The sequence below is a fragment of the Polistes canadensis genome, unplaced genomic scaffold, assembly GCF_001313835.1.
Source record: "Polistes canadensis isolate GaletaPanama2010 unplaced genomic scaffold, ASM131383v1 scaffold_48, whole genome shotgun sequence".
NCBI classification, from domain to species: domain Eukaryota; kingdom Metazoa; phylum Arthropoda; class Insecta; order Hymenoptera; family Vespidae; genus Polistes; species Polistes canadensis.
The window spans coordinates 576,584-600,101 of record NW_014569595.1 but is presented as its reverse complement, the minus strand read 5'-3'; the positions used below and the strand labels follow the sequence as shown (position 1 = coordinate 600,101).

General features: G+C 29.3%; 1 protein-coding gene across 19 annotated transcripts in view; it reads right to left on the bottom strand.

Annotated features, from left to right (window-relative positions):
• Positions 1-631: 631 nt before the first annotated feature.
• Positions 632-23,518, bottom strand: part of LOC106785314 (patronin) — a 47,668-nt gene continuing 24,781 nt past the window's right edge. For 8 of the 19 annotated variants that reach the window (XM_014745649.1, XM_014745652.1, XM_014745653.1 and 5 more), the window contains 25 exons: positions 20,267-20,362; positions 17,068-17,283; positions 16,478-16,932; positions 16,272-16,387; positions 15,270-15,380; positions 13,496-13,577; positions 13,203-13,422; positions 12,609-13,125; positions 12,365-12,531; positions 10,411-10,590; positions 9,029-9,162; positions 8,787-8,940; positions 8,517-8,715; positions 8,195-8,427; positions 7,917-8,091; positions 7,541-7,821; positions 6,904-7,197; positions 6,559-6,795; positions 6,292-6,469; positions 5,403-5,522; positions 4,611-4,706; positions 3,924-4,022; positions 1,820-2,053; positions 1,446-1,728; positions 632-1,341 (listed from right to left, as the gene is read on the bottom strand). In XM_014745649.1, coding sequence (XP_014601135.1) covers positions 1,197-1,341; positions 1,446-1,728; positions 1,820-2,053; positions 3,924-4,022; positions 4,611-4,706; positions 5,403-5,522; positions 6,292-6,469; positions 6,559-6,795; positions 6,904-7,197; positions 7,541-7,821; positions 7,917-8,091; positions 8,195-8,427; positions 8,517-8,715; positions 8,787-8,940; positions 9,029-9,162; positions 10,411-10,590; positions 12,365-12,531; positions 12,609-13,125; positions 13,203-13,422; positions 13,496-13,577; positions 15,270-15,380; positions 16,272-16,387; positions 16,478-16,932; positions 17,068-17,283; positions 20,267-20,362 — 5,022 coding nt within the window. In that variant the 3' untranslated portion in view covers positions 632-1,196. The remainder of the gene's footprint in view (positions 1,342-1,445; positions 1,729-1,819; positions 2,054-3,923; positions 4,023-4,610; positions 4,707-5,402; positions 5,523-6,291; positions 6,470-6,558; positions 6,796-6,903; positions 7,198-7,540; positions 7,822-7,916; positions 8,092-8,194; positions 8,428-8,516; positions 8,716-8,786; positions 8,941-9,028; positions 9,163-10,410; positions 10,591-12,364; positions 12,532-12,608; positions 13,126-13,202; positions 13,423-13,495; positions 13,578-15,269; positions 15,381-16,271; positions 16,388-16,477; positions 16,933-17,067; positions 17,284-20,266; positions 20,363-23,518) is intronic. The other 11 variants (XM_014745658.1, XM_014745659.1, XM_014745656.1 and 8 more) reach the window with 10 other exon arrangements.

The following is a 23,518-nucleotide window of genomic DNA, read 5'->3' as shown; positions in this document are numbered from 1 at the left end:
TTTTCTCAAATTTTCTGCAGTCATATTTCGGGGAAGAAAGTTAAAAAGAAACAAAATAATAATAATAATANTTAAATTATAAATTGAAGCGAACTAAAAGCTTGATTTAGTGTTCTTTTTCTTTTTTTAGTATTATAAATATTATTCATTAACAACAAAATATCACTCTTGTCTTTTTCTTGTTTCTTGTTTTAAATTTAATAATTAAATCAACATCTCTATGTGAAAATCAATGATCCCTCGTCGTATATATATTTTTAAATTGTTTTTAAAAGCCAATCGTACTACATTATAATATTAATAATAATAATAATAATAATAATAATAAAAATAATATAATAATATTAATAATTACAATTCATGTATTTTTTCTTGTTATTAAATCTAAAAAAAACATGGAAAAGAAACCTGTGTGAATCACGTCATTGTATGCACTATAATAAAGACACACACACAAGACTTGTTCTTTTTTTTTTTTTTAATTATTATTTTGTTAACATGAAAATGCAATAATTCTGCCTCTTTCTTTCTCTTTCTCTTTCTCTCTCTCTCTGTCTGTCTGTCTGTCTGTCTCTCTCTCTTTCTCTCTTTTCTTGCAAAAGTGAACTTAGGAAAATGAATAACACGTTGATATCAGTCATGCGTTCCATTTGCAACACAACAGCAGTTTACGTGGTTACAAGATTACATGTCGAGAGTTAATCCGCACGAATATTACGCATCGGCAACAAACCGTTCCTACCGTAGATATTGGTAATCTTATGACACAAAAATCGGTGCTGAGATCAGAACGCAATTAAAAAAGAAAAAATATTACAAAGAAACAAATAAACAAACGAAAAGATAGAAGAAAGAAATATAGGAAAGATGGAGAGAGATAAAAGAAAAATGAAGAAAAAAAAAAAAGAAAAATTATAATGACCATTGTTTACTTAAAAATAACATTATTAGTGTGCGATCTTATATAAAAAAAGGAAATAGAAAAAGAAAAGGGGGATCTTAAAAAGATCGCACATAACTCGTTTCACAAATATAATTCTTAATAATCGAGTCAGCACCGATCCATCGAGGTGTCCTTATAAAATTGACTAAGAACGCAACTTTTGCATTAATTTAATATGGGCCTGTATTAAAATAGTAACTATGAACAACAGAGGGCGTGGTAGCATAATGTTAAGAGTGACACTTGTGTAAAACTATATGACGAGAGGCATGTTCTTTTTGTTCGGTAAATTCACTTTTTTACCTTGCCAAAGACTGTCGTGTATCGTAAAGGCATCTATGGTTACAGTCAGATGCTTTGTGTGAACTTGGGAGAAACACTTTCCTCCAGAATTATATCTAAAAAAGAAAAAAAAAACGTAATAACGTTAATCGTATTATCTGTATTTATAGATAATATTTAATCATAAGTAATAAATAAATAATTATATACGGATATTTACTTAAAGAACTTATCAAACATTTTATCGAAGACTTGTTTAGGTCCAGTACCATACAACTTCGATACTTCTTCTCGATCTGGACAATATGAGTAGAGAGCACGGAATTGGCAGCCAGCATCTCGAAACAATATGAGAAAATGTTTGCTTTCGGACCTTGCTATTTCATCTAAAACCTTTCTCTTAGCTTCTTTATTCACCGTACCAGGAAATACGCAATATTCAACGGCATTCAACATAATACCACGATTCGATTTAGTTGTAGGCTGTTTATACAATCTTGGACCTGTTAAAATAAAATTACACATTTATACGTTAATAACATTTAATTTAATAATTAAATAATTGTTGAATAAACTTTTAAGGATTATAGTTACCACTATAATCCATCATCGAACTAGGTGTACTGCTGATATCACTGCTACCATCATCAAAGACTCTTCTTTTGGTCATCAGACCAGGTGGCAAGGATCCAGGACCCGATGGCGATGGAAGATGTCTCATACTTCCCATACCAGGACTAGGTGCACGTCTAGGTGGTGTTGCCCGACCCAATCCGCTATCCGTATCTGTGTACCGACACATCATACCGTCTTGATCACTACTCGAACCTGCGAACGCAAGCTTGACGTATGAAGATAGAAATAAATGATAGAAAAATATGGACATACGTAGCTTATCCATATTGATAAAAAGAACAACAAAAAAAAGAAAAAGAAACAACTAATTGTAAGTGAAGTTGTCAATTATAAATTATCAAAGATAGAGAACATTTTGTTGAAAAAATTATTATTATTATTACTATTAATATATTTATATTTATATTAATATTTATATTATTATAATAATTGTTGACCCATCCAAGCGAGAAAGAATATGAAATTTGATAAGTCTTAGAAGAACTGTTAGTTCTTAGTAAATTCAAAAGATATATTAGTTACTTGTTAAGACTTACGAGAAAAAAAGATCGATAAACCTGCTCACTTCAAAAATATCCATCTTCATAGCTTGCGTCCAATATATATATATAAATGTAGCTTAACATTTATGGAAAAGCTTCTATTTTATACTGTATTAATTTTTATACTTAATCTTTTCAATAATTAATTTATGATTTAGAATATAATATCTAATAACGATAATACTACTGTTTTATTCTAATATACTAATTTCTTTGGGGATTATTGATTAAACTAGCGAACGATTTTATTCTTAAATTTAAAAATTCTATTACTTTATATCTAGAATTAATTTATGGACATTTCGTTAAACATTCGACATTTCTTTTTTTAATTTTACGAAATTAGACAGACAAGGTACCACCATTATACCAAATTCATAAAGCTTCCTTCTTCGCTTTAAAAAAGCTTGAAAAAGAATGATCAGTAATATTAAAATATTAAATCTACTCATTGTTAAAAAATTTAAGATACATATTATGAATTTGCTATACCTCGATACCATAATTAACACTTTACTGACCGCTAGCCTATTAATAGTCTTTTTTTTTATCGCCGACGCTTACCGACCGCTAGCCTATTGATATTTTTTTTTGTCGCCAACGCTTACCGAACAAAAATTTATTAATCAACTTTTTGTACAGGCCGATAGCTTATTAATCGGTTGACATAGCGATGAACAGTCATTATCATTACATGAACAGTTATTTGTTATTAGAATCTAATTAGTATCTTATTAAAATCTGTTAGTAAAATCTGAAGCTGAGCGGCCGGTCGAACGTGCGTATGATGTTGAAACGCTAGCAGTCGGTAAAGTGTTAACACCTGGAAATAAAAACAGATAGGAACGATAAAACAAATATATATATATATATATCTCGAGAAGAAAAATGTGATAGGGAAAAATTTGATATGATACAGGACTCAGAATAATATGAGTCAAAGTGAGAGGTTTGTTTTTTCTTTTTTTTTTGTTTTTTTGTTTTTTTTTTTTTTTTTTAAATGGGAACTGGAACCACCAACAATAATCTGAAAAAACACCGAAGAAAACATATACCCATAACCAGTGCTGTACAACAACAAAGCCCAAGAAGCCTCAACTGAAAAATTATCTACAATAGCAAATGAAATATTTTATGAATGACACTATCAAAATTACACCAATATAATAATCAATAAGAAATTTACAATCTCAATTAAAAATTTGAATAAGTTGTATTAATTAATAATAGTTGGTAGAAGTAATACAACACAACGATGAGATAATATATTGGTGAAATTTTGATGGCAGACAAAACATGGCTACTGTGATGTGTGTACGTGTTTGTGAATATAAATATATCACTGCCACCTGTGCTCCGATCTGCCACCATGCTATACTACAGTGTAACAATAGCTATTTTTTTTGCCTACAAAAATTAGAACGAGTGTGGTGGGACATTAAAAAGACTTTTGCACATGATAATAATAGTTTAAAAAGGGGAATAATTAAACGATATTCCAAGTCACTGGTGCTTCTTACCACACAAATTCATCAAGGAATTAGATTTTCTTCCCTTAAAGTTTTGGTAAGTCGGGTATTTAGGCCTGCCTCTAACCTGTTGCTGAGGCTCCTGCACATCTGGAATAATGCAACGTTTACCTTTGTTACACTTAAACGCCATGTACGATCAGAAGATTAATAGTATTTGGGGATGCTTCAATCGTACGTCATTGCATCGTAGGAGAAGGTATGAGTCTAACTACGAGCCATGTCCGCTGGGAAATATTTCAACATGTCAAGGTAGCCGGTGCAGTTTTATAGTGCAGAATAATGTTGCGTTCCAACTGAAATTAACGACTACTACGAGAAATAGGCGCTACTTAAAAATTAAAAGAGAGAAAGAAAAAGAAGAAAAAAAATATAATAAAAATAAAAGAGAAAAAAGGGGAAATAAAAATGTCGTACCCCTTCAAACAACCCTTTTTTCATCGTGTGGTCATTTGTAGAGATTAATTAAACAATTCTAATGATAATAAAACGTTCAACATTTGTAAGATAAATATATATATATAAATAAATATATATATATATATATATATATGTAAGGCGGCCCATACCAGTGATAGATATACATCCTGCAATGAATCTCTCTACTATCTTCAAGCAAAACGTTTAAAAATATAAAACATCATTTAGCATTCATTTCATAATTAATATTAAACCCACCTCTCGATGTTTTGTAGGAACCACGTCTTCCAAGTTGCTTAACGCTTCGACATGGGGAAGAACCTCTACCGTCGTCGGGTGAATCTACGGAAGATACTAAAATAGGGTAGCACTATTACAATCAAGTTCTTCTCTTTTATATTAACGATATGAATAAATTTAAAGATAATTCAATTTCAAACTACATTATTCTTAGCAATATAGAAATATCCAAAAATCAATCTCAAGCATGCGTAATAAGGACAAAAAATAAAACTAGTGCAGTGACCAAAGAAAAAGATAATTAAACATAATTCATTAACTACATATAATCTTAACCAATAATAATAATAATAATATAATAATCACATTCGATTAACAATGAAACTAATTGTTTAATTAATCAATCATTGGAATGAAAATTTCATTTTTCAAAGTAGTTGATCAATATACAACTATTGACTGACTACTTACTGAATAAACTCAACTTTCATTTTAAACCAATTAAATAATCAAACAATTAATTTAAATTAGATAATATTATTAACATTGATACACAAACAAATATATAATTATCATTAGGTAATTGTATTAAAATATTGTCTAACACTTGTCCTAAAAAACATGTCATACGCATTAAAATAAAAACTATTAAGTGTAATAGTGTTATTCCTAATATTTGTTTATGGTTGTGAAAGTATTTGTTTTTGAAAAAATACAATATAGAATATAAAATTTTGTTTGTAAAAATATTTCTTTGGTGGTGCAACTTTATTAAGGATAATGCGAGTGGATAGTGTGTGTAGTGCATACCCCTGAGACTGCCACCCCGATAAAGGGGACCGGAACGTCGGTCATCAAGGTGAGCAGCAGTAAGACTGTCCTGCGAACCTCTGTAGTAGTCTCGCCTCATCGTCGGTGAAGTCAGCGACGCTACAGTAAGTGTGTTAGTGCACAAACACAACAATCGGCACGAATTTTCTTTTGCTACACGCTAGTTTTAGCTTTGATAGTATTTTATTTATATATATTATATGTATTAATATGTATTATATATATATATGTATATATGTGTATCATATAGATATGACTAAAAAAAAGGAGAAAAAAAACAAGAAAATCTAATTATACATGAATATTTTCAATGATATCAACTATATCCTAATCTATCAATTGTAGCGTAACGTGGTAGCACAAATAAGAAAATTTGCAGCTCGCGCGTGATTGGGTGAGATATTAAATCGTGAAAAAAAAAAATAATAATAATAATAATAAAAAAAGAAGAAACACTAAAATAAAAAGTGAACAAAAATACAAAGTAGGCTTTGCAAAATATAAAAAAAAAAAAAAATCAAATAACTATCTTTATCCGTATCTTCGCCATGCAAAGAATAAATGCAACATTACAACATTAAGGTATTGTTACTATCGTTAGATTATTACAATAAGATGGGTGAATAATACACATGTTGCAACATTAATTATATTATTTTCTCAGAGACTTGATTATGTATATATAAAAAAAAAGGCGATCAGCCATCACAGTATTAATAATGACCATTGTTGACAAAAAAATGTCTACACAGCTGTGTGACAAATTTGAATTAAATTGATACATAATCTTATCTCTAAAAAACACAAATGGATTTATAAGTAATCGTCATAAACGATTACGATGCAATATAATAATGGAAAAACCTACCTGTACTCAAATTAGAGGAAGAACCTTTCTTTCCACGACTAGGCGTGAGAGCTCCAGAATCCAATTCCGTACCGGCGTCAACGTGAATTGTCTTTGGTCGTGGACGCGTAGTTGCAGTCTTATTACGTAATTTGGTTGGTTTTATTGCATTCAACAATTCCTTGTCAATGACTTTTCCCTAAAGATTTAACAGAGATGATAATGACATAATTAAATTTCTAAAACTAATAATAGACAATAAAAATAATTTATTTGTAACTAACTTACTTCTCTTTCAGCTTCCTCAATTGCTTTCTTAACTTTATATTGTTCTAAAATGTGAGCTCTCCTCTGTCTTTCCTCTTCCTTCTTACGCGTTCTCTCTTCAGATTTTAATTTCTCTTGTTCTCTGCGTGCTTGAGCTTCAGCCTCCTTCCTTTCCTTCATTTCTTCTTGCTGTTGTCTTCTTTGTAATGATAATAACATTATACGTTCCTTTTTCTTTTCCATCTCGTCCAATGAATTCTGTGTAAAACAAGTTAACCATGTAGTAAATAATATCAATGTACAATTATACATATAGAATAATATAATTATAGTTTCTTTTTTGTTTTTATTTTTACGAACACATACCGGATCAGGATTCGTTAATTGCTTTCCAATAACTAAACCGGCGCTTGATTGACGACCTTCCGCGCTACTATCACGGTGTCTATCTCTTTGACGTTCTCTATCCATTTCCTTTTGCAATTCTCTATCCCTCATTTCTTGCCTTAAAAATTCTCTCTCTTCTGCTTGACGTTGTCTTTCTCTTTCCAAATCTTTCTGCGCTTCCAACTGCTTTTGTCTTTCTGTTATACTAACAGGAGGTGATTCCGTACGCACCGTGAAGTCTTCGTGTTCTATATAAGAAGACACGTTTCTTTCCTACAAAATTATTTTAATGTAATATTATTTTATTAGGACTTCGTCCTGTTATAATAGCTTTCATTGCTATTTCCGGTAGCGCTTTATTGTTTTTACTGAGGTTGCTAGCCTCACCCTCAATATTAATAATAATAATAATAATAATAATAATAAGTATTTCAACCCTTTGCCACACAATTTAAAGTTTCGATGACGCGTGCCATAATCAATTGCAAGTTCATGTCGCACGTTGATACACATCGTGATTTTTATATTTGGTTCAATTTTCTTACCACGGGTCTCACACGATATTGTTGTAAGGCAAAGGGTTAATCATGAAACGAGATTGTAATTTTGAAATTACCTTCTTCGGAGATGTTCTTTTAAGTCTAAGAGTTGGTTTTGGCTTCTTAGGCACATCATTGTCAAAGGAAATGTAGAAGCCTTTTTCACCTGCATCTGTAGGATCGAGCGGTGTAACTTCTGGAGTTCTCGAAGGAGATGGTGTTGCTTCTCTAAGCGATGGATGAGGTTGAAAAGAATTTCGTGATATGGAAGGCCTAGTTGGAGATGGTATCCTATAAGTTCGACTACCTGAAGTAATATGCAAACCTCGTATACCATGTACGACTTCATCATCGTTTCCTAAAAATAAAAATCATTAAATTTAATTAACACACAATTATTATTATTAGTTATTATTCAATTAATGACAATTGATTTATAAATATAATATTAACCAATGAATGATATATTTTGTGGTTTCATATCATCAACAGGTGGAGCTGGAACAGGTGTATGTAAAGTAGCACATTGTCTTTTTTCTGTAGGACTTTCGCAAGTTATTGGAATATGATGTACAGTTGGCCTTTTCGATTCCGGACTTTCGCTCATTAACTGACTAATTCGATGAATCTATATGTAAAATATAATTAAATGTTATTTTGTCAACTAGTGTTTTATGTTTGGTTTTCCTTCTTCTCTTTTTCTAATTTTAATTATAATAAATTAATCTTACAGCGTTACGATGTTGAGGACTAGCAGTCGTTGATGCAGTTTGATTAAAAAGTGATGCAGACGTTGGATAAGTAGATACTGGCTGATTCATTTGATTATTACAAAGACTATGATCACCACCATTAAGATACCTTGGCTCTTGAGATGTTTCATGAAATACAAAACCTTTTTGTTGAGGCGGATGAGTATTCCAACTTCTTGTATCTTGATATAAACGCATATCTTGTTGGTAAGCTATTAATAATTTAAAATAATTCAATATATTCGGTGTTAATTAATAAAATGACAAATAACGTGAAAGAAAATAAAAAGAAATTGTTTACCAGTTGTTTGTGGATTAAATCGCGAGTCAATAGATTGCTGATATCCTACATTAGTCATTTCGTTAGCTAAATTCTGACTTGGCGGAGGTTGTCCCCACGTTCTCCTTTGCAACTGTGGTTGATCGTGTAAATAAAACTGTGACTGTTGAGAATCTTGTATTCTCGGAGTTAAAGTACCCATCGGAGACATACCATAAGGCTATATAAGAATAAAAATATTATTTAAAATGATCCAAGAACGAATAATTGACTAAAAATCTAATTTCTTACTTGCATATGATGCTGACTAAGACTTTGTAATTGTTGCAATTGTTGTTGCATTTGTTGCTGATGCTGCGTCATCAAGTGCTGTTGTTGTATTTGATTTTGTTGATTAGCTAAACGTTGTATATCGGCTTGTATTTCACTAAGACTGTTGTTCATTCTGTATTCAAAATATATGATTAATAAAAATTACATTCTTACGATGAAAGCAACATTAAATTACATAGTTTTAATTGAAATATATTTACAGTGATATTGATTGATGATACTGATCTAAATCCATATTTTCGATGTCCGGTGTACGCCTTGTTTCAATAAATGGTGCATTACCGTCTTGCTCCAACCATTTATGTTCTACATCTCGAACATCTTCACTGATTTCCTGCATATATATATTAATCAAATATTAAATCATTTATTCGTGATATTGTAGATAACTCTGCGAATAGTCTAGCATGTGAAAGAGTGAATTATCGAAAATATTAGTGTTAATAATAAATATTTGCTATAAAATATAATAGAAAATATTAAATTGTAAATATTACAAATATACATTAAAAATCACTTATTATATTCTCTCGAGAATAGTTGACAATACTCGTGATAAAAAGATCTGCTAAAAATATGTCATATTTATTGATTTGTTTGATCAATATTTTGGTATTACTATACAAGAAACATAACAAGAATCATATGTCTACTAAAAACTAAAAGAAAGTTAGTGAATAAAATAATTGATCAGTTTTTTTGTTTTTTTTAGATTAATAAAGTGCCATAGTGGCATAAATTAAATCAAAGCAATAGAAAGATAATACAAACCAAAATAAAAATAATAAGTAAAAGAGAAACAATCAAATCATATACAGAACATTCATATGAACAACATACGCACACAATAACCCATAAAAAAAAATACTTTTTTAAATGTTAAAATAAAAATGCAAAACAAATAAACAAACAAAAAAACAAAATAATCAAGAAAAAAATATAAATAAAAATATGCTTGTGAGTAGCATACAAACATTGTCTCAAGAGTGTTTAGTACTGCATCATGCACTTCACAATTGGTTATTCATGTAATATAGAAAAAAGGTTTATAGGGAAAAGGATGATAATTGTTATACAATATTTATAATTAAAAATTACTCTCCAAATTGTTTCGTTTTCCTCGAATACTCAATTATTATTATCATCTAAAAAGCATAAATAATTAATTCGGTTGTTATATAAAAAGAAAAAAGAAAAAAAAGAAAAAATGCGAACGATTTCTACCATGAAGATTTAATAGAAGAAAAAAAGCAATCATACGCTATAGAAATTGATGGCCTTTCTTTTTAATTTATTCGTTCAACGATGAGACATATATAAAAATAAAATTAAGATTTATTTAATTTGTGATCCATTTGCTGCTAAATGCTATGCATCAGAGAAAATGAACAAAAAGTAATTGGACTGATATATATATATATTCGAAGCCATACAAAAGCACATATTAATTAATTAATTTTATTTATTTAAAAGAAAAGAAGAAGAAAAAAAAATAGAAAATGAATAGAAAATTATTGCTGCATTACAACAACGTCCAAGTTTCCCACCTGGAGAGAAACCTTTTTGTAAATAGTTGTCGTACCTTGAGTGAGAAGGGTCTCTGTGGTTTTTCTTGAGAGGGTTGTTGAGGGGGTACAGGATTGGCCTCAGATACACTTGTTGGGGTCTCCCCCGAAGATGCAGAGGTTACTGGGGTGGGGGGACCAATTTCTTCCGGACTGTCCCCCCCAGATGTTGACGAGGAAGGAGACTTTACCTTACCCTGCAACCAGCCCAACCAGCGTGCCTTGTTAAGTACTCAGAGTCCGCCACCAACCATTGTACACCATGGAAGAGTGTGTGTGTCCATAACCAGATTTTTATTTTACGTTCAAGCATCAAAGAGCCAAAGCTTATTTAATTAAGAAAAAATTTGTTGCAAATCATATTTATATATATTTATTTATATATAATATTTTTTTTTTAAAAGCTAATTTACTACATGTGCGCAAACTCTCTTCTAAATTTTTTGTTTGAAAAATATTCGATACATAGGAAAAGAAAAAGAAAAAAAAAACTGGGAATAGGCAATTAACAATGCGATGGCTCCAACTAAAGGATAAATTTTAACACAATATATTATTATATGTATAAATTTTCATTTGTCAAATTCATGATAATTCTATCTTGATTATGGCATTTGTGAATTCTCTATTATAGTAATAATTCTAAATACGAACGATTATATTGTGTCAATAGATTTGATTTTTAATTTAATAATATTTCTATAATAATAGTCTAAGTATATAATAAATAAAATGCTTGAATTCATTTCTGTTATAATATATACATCGATAGTAAACAATTCAACATGCACACCAGCACCTCGAAAAAAAAATAAAAGAAAAATACGAAGAAAATGCATATCTCACAAGTTCATATTTTTCTTCCAAATGTTTCATATATATACAAACTATTAATAATTCATAAAAATAATTCATAAAAGCAATAATACTAAGGATAACCAAATGAATATAAACCTTTAATTTTTTTCTTTTTTTAAATAAGAAAAGAAAAAGTAAATAGAAAAACAAAAAAGATATTCAATGTGCATCAATATGCACTTACCACCATGAACAGCTGAAAGATGGAGAAAAAGAATAGTATTAAAAATAATCTTGTTAGTATTTCGATAATTACTTTACAATAATGCAGATAGAAAAATCAAAAAGAAAAAAAGTCGAATTACTGAAGCAAATCAAATGGAAGAAGTTGAATCGAAGTTTTTCTACAAAATTATGATAACGAATAAATGAATTAATTGATGAAAAAGATGCGCAGATTTTTACCTTAAACCAAGTAGGCTTTACATACTCCACAAGCTTATTTTTTCTTCTGTTAATATAATAATAAAAAAAACACACACATATACTTTTAAATTGTACAATATAAAATATACGATCAAAAAAAAAAGAACAAAATGGAAAAAAGTATCTACAGAGTTAAAAATTAATGAATCGTTCCACATTAAGCACTTTACATATCAAACTTTATGATTTTGTGATGAATAATTAATCATCAAATATTCATAGTTTGAATGATCGTACAAAGGATTAACGTGTGATGCATTATATTTAACACTACTATCTAAATATAAACATATGTATATGCAATAATTAATGTTGTAATATGAGATATGCGCAACATAAATGTTGTTGAACGATAACCAGACGAAGAAAAAGAAACACACTAAATTTTTGTTCATAGTGTTTTCTATATGCATTGATCTATACTAAACACCCGTGCCTAAATTTTTAAATGAATAATAATCATTGACTCATGTCTACACATAATGTTCTGTTTCCCGAATAAATAAATTTTGAAAGATGTGATAGACAAATTTTCTAGGATTTTATAATCAACGAAGATGAAACAAATCATTAATAGCCATGGTCTAAAATAGAAACGATTATGAATAAATGTAAAAAGAACGTAGTATAGTATCAATGATTTTAAGAATTATTCTAGATATATATATATATATCGTTTTAATATACCTTTGTAACTGCTTGTAGAAATGCAGCTTTTCCAACCTTTTGTCGTTGCTTCGACATGACCACTTCCATTCTTCTTTTTTCGTTTTCAATATGACGACGTTTTTCTTCTAACTTTAATCTAATATTGTTCAACTGCGAGGCCATTACGGTATTACCACCATTTTCGTCTAATATATTAAAAATAAAATGTTAAATTACATAAATATATATGAAACGAGTAAAATTTTATCGATCAAAGTCTCACCGATCGATTGATTTTCCATTTGTTGAGAATGTTGTGTGCTTTGTTGTTGCCATGTTGTAGTATTTGGTAATGTTGCAAACGTAGTCTTTTTCTCGGCAATACCATTTCCATTACTTTGACCATACTTTTTATTAGTTACATTAGATTTGGTCGTTGAATTATCATCTCCTCTATCTTGATCAGTATAAGTAAGATTGATCCCCTTTTCCATACTCTGTTTACTGAGGTTCGAAAAACTGGACAATTTCGTAGTACTAGCATCGTTATTATCATTTTCACTGGAATGTAAAATGCTCTTGAGGGCAACATTATCCAAGCTAGAATTCGAGGCTTGTCTTCTCAACCTGGATGGTTCTTCATTGTTATAGCCATTATCGGCAAGTATATGTTGAACGCCGCTTCCATAAACATCCTGAACACTTGAACGTGCAGGTAAAGTCGGTTCGGTGCTACTTCTTTTACCAGTATACACTCCTACTTCTTTATCCGGATTTCTACCAAAGTTATGTAAATTATCCTGCGTAAAAAATCTTCCGTAGTGTAATCCGTTATTTTTGTTAATTCCAAAATTCGATGCTGAGTTTGAAAATATACCTGAGATCCACCAAAATTTTCAATGGTCAATTGAGAATCATCAGTAACGCTGTTACGTCTTGATCGACGACCGGCATAAGAAGTTCTTCTTTGATCTTCCCAATTGCTCGGTCTTCCTGCAGCTTCTGCTCTGCTAATTATTTTCTCATCAGCCACTGAACTCAAAGTAGGAATACCTTTTCCACGATGTACTATGAAACTTTCTTCGCTACCCGCTCTTCTATAATACAATCAATTATTTATATTAATAATTAATCAAAATTAATCTTTGACATTTCAAGCTCATTGCATACCTGTCATCATAAGAATGACTTTCAGCAGTTTGTTGCAAAGATTGTGACTTTTTCACAGTACTGGATGGCACGCTTTTAGCAACTAGAAAACAAAATAAAGAAAAACCATTTAATCGTACGAGTTATCTGGAATAAACGATTTACGCACAAAACCTCAAATATATAAATATCTAAATACATAAGAAAAAGAACAACAAAAATAACATTAAAAAGAAAGTAAAAATAGACATGATGAATATAAAAAATCAATTCTGTATATATATATACACATATCATATTAATTAAGCTAAAATATGTGAAACTTAAAAAATAAGAGATTAAACATCATCACTCAGTATTAAAATTCTAATGCTATTATGGGAGAAGAAATCATGATCCTTCAAAGCAAAGAAATAGAAAAAAATTCTATACAAGATTAAACAATTTTCGAAGAAATTAGTATAAAATAAAAGTCTAATTTACAATATAATTATAAGATATAGATATAAGATGTTCATATAAAAATTACAATTTAATTAATTAATTACTAACTACTAACTAGCAAATATACTAAACGTATTAACGATTCTGAAAAGAAATAGAAAAAAATTAAAATAAGGAAAAAGGAATGAATGATGAGATGGTTAAAAATGATATTTATATATATACATACATATATATATATATAAAATCATAAATAACACAGATACGTATACACAATATACATTGCAAAACAAACATACTAACTGAACATGGAGTAGATATTATTTTTTTAAATCTTTTTTTTAATGAATACCCTAAATTTTCTTCCACATTTAGTGACGCTATTTTATATTAATTGATATTATTGTAATTAGATGTCTCAACCTCATGCAAAATAAATAGAACTCTAAGCGAATGCAAGAAGCACAGCAACCATTGCCGCGCACATGTATTAGAAAAATGTGTTTTTTCTTTCGCTAAACATATGGTAATTTACATGCAATCATGTTCGAAGGGGGATATTGCTACACTTTATGACAATGATCGGAATGTTATGCACATATTATGGATTAGTAACAAGCAAGTGCGCTCCTAATACCTGTACTTAAATACAGATAATAAATACTATAATTATATATATATATATATATATAAGTTCTTAGAAATTAAAAACGCATTTGTATGACTGACGAATAATAATAAAAAAGAAAAAAAAACGAATCTATTCACTTTATTAATAATCATCATTGATTTCCCTGAGTTGTTTTGTCAAAGACGACAGTGTAACATCGATAAAAGCGAATAATAATCAGCAAAAATTGTGCTCAACACACACAAATATATACACATATATATAATTTTAAAATAATATTCGTTTTATATAATTTAATTATAAAGAAGAAGTAACATCATATTTCATAAGTATAAAATTATATATATATATATATATTATGTGTTAAGTAAAGAAGCTATATATACCGATCTGATCTCCACATTAAAATTATAACGAATGTGAACTATAAATGAACGTGAGAAATATAGAAATATTCTAACGAAGTAAAGAAGTATATATATATATATATAAATAAAGATATATATAACGTGGATATATGTATATAATTAAAAATGTAGAGAAATCCTCCTATAGATAACACTTGGATCCTTTAGATTTGTCATATGTATTATTATTTTTGTTTGTTTCTCTCTATTTAAATATAATAATATATATGTGAAAACATGTCAGTCTGCGAAACGCGATTCACAAGAGAAGACCACCTAGTTGATGATTGGTTTGGTAACGTGTGGTGGGTACCTGTGAAGCCTGGCGCGGATACGGAGAGGTTGCTTCTCAGATCAGGTATCGGAGCTATAGACTGTGGTAGACTTCTTTTATGAGCTACGCCATGACTATTGCGCGGGCACGCTGCACATTGCCCGTGTCACCCGCACGCACACACAGTATTGGTTCATTGGCAACCGGAAGTTGACGAAAGAAGAAGGCGAGGAGGATAGTAGCGTTGTTGTCAAGCATCAAGAAGATTATGCCATAGAAATATATGGAAATACGAGTATTACAGTTGTATATTTTAATATACTATCGTTTAATTTCACTTTAGTTTCTTTTGCATATTATTTTTTTCCCCTTCTTTCCTTCCTTTCTTTCATTCTTTTCATTCTTTTTTTTTTAAATATATATTTACGTTTAATCTTTCTTTCATTTTCATTGTTTTTCTTTTCTTTTCTTTTCTGCTTACAAAGTATCAAATTAATTAGGATAGATATATTTATTAGTCTTTGCTGAGGATATTATCTGGTTTCTTAAGGCTGGAGCGAGTGTGTGTATTGACACTGATAAAAAGCGTGATACCAATCCAATTGCAGGCAATTCTTCTCTCTCAAGATTTTAACATAAATTATATAAATATATTATTATTATTATTGTTAATATTATAAATAAAACGTAACGATATGTTTTTTTTCATAATAGAATGTAAAAGTATTGCTTGCAATAGCAATGGAATTCCATGGAAGAAAAAAAAATAAGTATAATAACACAAATTATAGAACGGGTAAAAAAAAGTCCGGATGCAATATGTATGCCAGCCTTCACCAAACATTCTTAAACAATTAAATAAATTAATTTCCACCACCGAGAGTAACAACGAGTTTTATAATTAAAATCCCGCAGTGTTACAAATAATACATTAAATATTCAAGGTAGGCTGTCAACATGATCGAACCGATCTTTCCAAATAGGAAGTATATATATCCAGAGGGAAATCATGTACGATTATTCATAGAATATATCACGTACCATCCAAGAATTGCATTGCCCTTTCCTCGCCAGGATATCGTACGCATTTGGCTGGATGAATTTCCAAAACGTTGTACATGTCCGTCAGAAAGACCACCAAATTTGGTTTCATGGATCTGTCCAAATAATAATCATTTAAAATATCAGAGATATAGTTGTTATTTTTTTTTGTAATTAAAATTAATTTTAATTATAACTTAACTTACCCTCTCATGTAGGTAACATCTTCAGGTTGCATATGGAAAATAGAATAGGGTAAGCATCTGGTACAAAAAGTATGTACCAATGAAAGATTGTGCAAGGCATCAGCAACAGAAGGTCTTTTAGACACCCTGATGTCCATCCAATTCAATTCGCCAGGACAATAAAAGGCAACGACGGCTGCTAATCCAACACCATCGCAGAGAGAATGGAAATCCTTAGCGGCTGGCAGTTCTGGTAATCTTGTCTTATCGCCACCACCTTCCTCACTTTGAATTTTAGCGATTAACGCGTGCGAAGCGTGGCTTATCCAAAGTAAAAGTCCTTTCTCGTGATCGTTTGGAACTTCTACGTCAGCTTGAGGATCGAATCTACGTATTGCTGACACGACACGATCACCAGTTACCACTTCCTTCGCGTATAAGACCATAAGGCCTTCTATCACAGTCATATGAGCCGACTATAATAAAATTAATACGTAAATTATTATAAAATATCAATAAAATTCTTTCTATCATTCAAATTGAATTGAATTCATTTAAAATATCATTTATATATACATTACAAATAAATACTTAGATAACAACAATCTTACCATTTTAATTGGTGAATTTTGAATGAGAATCGTTTCGGTGAGCTGAGTATTGTTTGATTCGGCAACGTTCACGCCCTTTCTCGCCAATGCTTGGAGTATACCGCAATGATTCTGATTGTGATAATTTGGATCAGAATAAATGTTCGCCAAAGCGAGACAATAAAGTTCTGCATTGGAGAGTGCATGGACGATCTGCGGCTTCAAATGTTCTTGATCCTATAAAATAATAATTCAATATTAGTATAATTAAAAAACACAAAACAGACGAAATGCAATTGTGAAATAAAATTTAATAGTTAAAGAAATATATATATATAAACGAGTTAGCATGGATCTCTCATCATCATAATCATCACTAAGATATTCCCATGAAAATAATTGGACGATGACGAAGAAAGTGAAAAATAATAAATCCTCTGCGCTGAATTATCGATCCGTATTACTGCACACAACACAACACGTATGCTATATGTGGTGACTCTGATGTGAATGAAACATAATATTGTGTAAGATTCACCGATACGACACACCATCCCTTCTTCTACGGATTACAAAACGTAAGAAGAACCATCAAAGGAAAATAGACGGTTGTGTGTTGGTTGTTGCTTTGACTAAAGTATAAATATTGAAGAAAAAGAAGAAGAAGACAATCTCGTAATATATATATGTGCTGATGTCAACATAAACGTATACAGATAATATAAAATATTTGAGAGACACAACTTTTTTATCTAACATAAAGAACAAAATCATCAATCAATTCAAATATTTAATTCTTATCAAATTAATTCCTATGTGTGTGTCATAATAATACTTTGTTATACGTTTTGCATTTGTTGTAATACAACAATTTATCGAGATCTCACTTTTTTTTATGTTTCGTAAATCAATTAAATTGTAATTAAGTGAACAAAATAAAAATTAAGAAATTCAAAAATGGGAATTATTAATTTAATTAAACGTTACAATGTTTCGAATGATAACAACAATGACTATGGATAATTAATCGATAATATTTCTATACAAAGTTTTTATTTAGTTGAATGACAAAAAAACACACACACGTACACAGTTGCAATATGATAGAAAAATATTCTATTGCAATAATAAGGAGAATAAATAAAGAAAATGTGTGTAGCAGTAACAGTAGTGAAGCAAATAATAGCAAGTAGCAAAACACAACCAGCTAGTAGAAGATAATAAGGTAAGAATTATTAATTAATGATTCCATTTTGATCACAATGATAACTAGAAAAGGAATTTAAATTCCAATCGATTAGAATTTTCTGGCGTAGAGATTTTCTTTTCTACAGAGAAACGATGAACAAGAAAAAAGAAGAAAAAAAGGAAAGATGGAATGAAGAAAGAGAAATCAATTATTGGATGACGATGCTCGTTGCTTCTTTTTCGTTCAGGTGTGAATGAGAAAGAGAAAGAAATATATATATATATATATATATAAAGAGAGAGATAGAAAGAGAGGGTGATGGGGGAAGGGAGGGTAAGTGCAATGTGATAACGACCTCTTGGAAATCAGCCAGGATCCCTCCTTACCTATCTCTTAGAACTCGAACTATAATCATCAACGTATTAAAACTTTAACTATTCTCAAGTAATCGACAGATAATCGATGAACGAGTGTTCTTTGAATTGACCAATAAGTATTATTAAAAAAATGTTCTAATAAATGATTTTTGTATTTCTTTATTAAAGAAAACGTTTAAATTTATTGTATATATATCTAAATAAATAACAACACACGTTGGTACTTTTTAAAAAATGAAAATAATTTTATTATATAAATATTAATTAATATATTTATTTTTATTATAGTTTAATATTCCTTTTATTGATATTACTTACAACTATTGGTCAACTCAACAAATTGTTTCGAAACTATTTCCTTAGTTTTTCATAGCTCTAATAAAAAAAAAACCTCGAAATAAATAAATAAATCTATAATTTCGTTTATCGATAAAAAAAGAAAACAAATCAAACCCCCCCCTGGATATTTCTATATATACTATAATTTGTGTTAGAATTTATAGACAATAGGAGAATCAAGAATTAATGTTCCATGAAGTTCAGATACTCAATTCTTCGTGGGAGAGGAGTTTGAACTTTCATTCGTGGATAGTTTTAAACAGAGAAAATGTATATTTTCCACAAAACGAAATACAATCTTCGAATCATTAGTAAGATAATTAATGGTACGGAAATGATGTTGTTTCGAAACTTCGATATTACAGTTGAAATGAATATTATTATGATAAATAGAATAAGTGAAATAGTAAGAAAGTGCAATATTTTACTTATTTATAATAAATATTCTAAATCTTTTGTCAAACTAGACGATGATAAATCCAAAAAACACAATTTAGAAATTTTTAACACCATGTATTCAATATGAACACGTATATAATACGTATATTATAAATCGTTGATTATAAAAATAATTTTAAATCTTTTGAAAAATATAATATTTTGCAAATGATTTATATAATTAGATATTACTTTTATAATAAAAGTCTCATAATATATATATATGTGTGTGTGTATTCGTGTGCAGGTCGTTGAACGAAACTTAGAAAATAGATTTCTTATAACCGATACATTTAGATAAAATTGAAAATAATAAAAGTAATCAAAATAATAGAGAGAGAAAGAATGACGTTACACGTTTCATTGTTAAACACAAAAGAAGAAGAAGAAGAAGCAGAAGAGACAACGAATGTGTACGACGTTCTAGAAGAATAATACAATTGAGATTTTAATTGGATCAACTATCATCAGAAACGGAAGACTCACGTTTTTCTGCAACGTGTTTATGACAATTTATTTTCCAAAGAAAATATATTTTAACAAAAACGAGATCGATCCTATGAAAGATTATATTTTTTCAATCAATATGATTATTCTTAACAAATCAATATCAAAATAAACAAATAAATTAATTAGTCAAAGTTCAACGATCTAGTTGAATTTAGTTTAACTATTCCCCCAATTTGGATATCTATGAAAAAATTGAAAAATGTTAGACTCGCGAATTGCAATTATTTCATAATTGTTTTCCCAAGATATAAATTATTATTATTTTTCTCCTAGATTGAAAGATTGGGAAACGTTGCACTGGTGCATTGTTCAGGTTAATAATAATAATAATAATAAAAAAATAGAATAAAATGAAAAAATCGTTTACCTCGTGATCACGATAATATGGCTCGCGAAGGTTGTCTGGTACTCGATTGTTGTATGCCTTCGATAGGAGCCATTTCACGGAGGCACGTTGTTTAGCCTGAAAAATACAACAAACAAATCCTTAAATTAATAAATGTATTTATTTGGGAATTGATTACTTTAGTCACGACGTCTGGTGACCAAAAAAAAAACCACCAGTTTCAATGTGCAATATACAATAATAAATTATTAAAGCAACGTAAGATTCATTAAAATAAAAAATATAACAAGGTAAATAAATATTTTTTTAATATATACTTCATCTTTAATTTAACTTTCATTAGAAATGAAAAATAAAAAAGAAACTTTTTCATTCTATCGTATGAAATACTCCCCACCCCCACTCCTTTATATACCTGACAGAAACGACTGGTTTTAATTCAATTCACGAGAAACTTGTTTCTTATATTATGTATCATAAGTTTGGATAAATCTTTTAATACATTTTATTAACACGCAGTTATATATGTATATATGTTTTAAATTTCATTTATATACGTGATAATTATTGATCGTTAGATTATACCGGGTTGGTTTTCTTATTTTTTTTTTTTTAATAAATAAATAAATTAACGGTAACAAAATAATTGCATAGACTAGTTGGACAATTTAATTTTCTATTTAAACGAAAAGGAAATTTATTGATTTTATTTATATTTTACTTTGTTTGATATTTATAAAAATTGTATTGACCATTTCTATTGTTCGAACAAAATCATTTTGATTTTCTAGAAAACTCGAAGATAAGTACAATAAAACACGATTTACTGTTCTTTAAAGAATAGAAGATTGCAACTGAAAGAAGATGTTACTATTTTCCTCGTCTTTCCTCGAATACTGATTCGAGTTTGAGAAATATTTCAATGGCCTCTTTATCGACTCGTTGGGATAAGAACGGAAAGAAATCTGGAATGACGTTTTACGTGAAATATCGAGAAATACACACGCACACAAATATATACACATATGTATACAATTCTACTTGTTAAAAAATGTTCCAGACAAAATATAAAAAGTTCTTGGATAATTTAAGCAAAAATCAACGCAGCACTCTTTTAAAAACAAATTTTAAATTAAAAAGAAAGGAAAACAGAGAAAAAAATACAATTATCCATCTAAAAATGGTAGATAAAATTCGTTAAAAATTAGAACGATCGATAAAATTGAGATATGCATTCCAGAGAAATGTTAAAAAAACGCGTTAAGAGAATTTCATTTATATCCTTTTAAAGTAATCTCACATCTCACTCTCGTTTGGATATTATGGATTATCCTAAAATTGCGTGTCAGTACATGCATCAGTCATATATATATTGTATATACCAGTGGTTTTTAAAATGAGTATTGCGGAAAATAAAAATTTATAAAATTGAAATTCCTATTTGACTTTATTTTATTTTTAAATAAATATCCTACTATGAATAAAAAATTTGCACATGTATTAATATTTTTTATTATAATTTCTTTTTTTTTTTTCTTTTTTTATAGAATGTTTTAAGAATACTATTACAATCACTTTTATTCAATTTTAAGTTCTCATATATATATTATTTGTATCATACATATTTTTTAAAACTAGTTTTTATTACATTTAAATTAAATCACATTAATAATTATTCCAATTATTTTCATTTACAAATTGGACAACATTTCGTGCTTTAATTATCTAATATAATAAAATATAAACTCCAAACCAATGTTTATTTTTTTTCTTATATAATTTTGTACAACACACCGATGACGATGATGATGATGATGATGGAGGATGGGGAAAGGGGCGAGAAGGCGTTGTTGAAAATTTTTAAATTAAAAAAGAAAAAGGGGAAGGAGTTTAAAAAATGGAAGAACAACAACCACAGTTGTTGTATATACGATTGAAAAAATGAAATTGTCCCTTTACGATGTTAGAAAGAAAACCGGAGGCGCGTTTAAGCGTCCGCACGGGGAATGCAACGCACGTGCGCACGTCCAGGCAGCGGTGCTTTTATATACGCGTGGCTTCTTGTCTATAAAAAGATGCCAGGTCATAGCTTAAAGAGAGTCACACACACTATGTATACAGTAAACGTGCGTGTGCGTGTGTCTGTGTGTTTAAGTAGAAATGTGTATGTAAGACATGAAATACATATTGCATTACTAGTACATAAAATGGGTACACGTTCGTTCGATCAAACTTTCCGCAAGGAGTTATGTTAATCTTTGATCATCGCACGCGAATGATCTTATTTTATAAATGTTAATTACAAAATTTTAATCTTTAAATGCATTTGAAATTTTATCACAAGTAAATTAATATACGATATTCGCGATAACTGTGTTAAGCGTAGAGAAAAAAGAAAGAAATTTTGTCTACGATATAAGGAAACCGAAAATTAGGTGGATAAAGATATTTTAGAAGAAAAGAAAAAGTGATAGGAGAAGAGCATAAAAAAAAAGAAAAAAGAAAAAAGGAGAGGAAAAGAGAAACAAAAAGGTGTAAGAAAAAAAATTTGTTAATGTATATCAATAAAATGATTTAACGATCCATGAAAGTAAACGTGCGAGTAGAAGATATTAAAATGTTAAGTGTAATTTTTTTCATGTAATAAAAAAAAAAGAAAGAAAGAAAATACACAGAGAGATATATTTTCTCTGAACCTTCTCGTATCCCTTTAGATTTAATTAATGAACAGTTCTAACGTCTGGTAAGGTAGACACAATGCAAACTAACTATCGTAATAATCAACGGAGTAACGGTATAAATTCTTAATATGGATTCCGGCCATGGACACTGCCCACATAATGTGGCATGCTTCAGAAAAGTCCACCTTTGTGTCAGAAAGATAGAAAGAAAAAAAATTAAAAAACAGTGCCAGTGACAATCAATATTACACCGGGACACCCGGTATATATAGAACGCATAAAGGAAACACTAAAGTGCATAGAAATGCATCAAAACAGGAAAAAGAGAGAAGTAAAAAAGTTTCATCTCTTTTTCGATGTTCTTTAAACCTTTCCTAACTCATCCTTTTCCTTCGAATAAAAGTACAAAGTAATTTTCTCTATATATAAACAGATCTATATAAGATACCATGTATAAAAAGAACAATTTAATAATAATAAAACTTCTTACTATTTTTTATATTCTAACTAAATATTAAATATATAGTTCCTGGAAAAGTAATTTAGTTCTTTTTTTTAATTCTTTTTTTTTTTCAATGGAAACTAAAAAAAA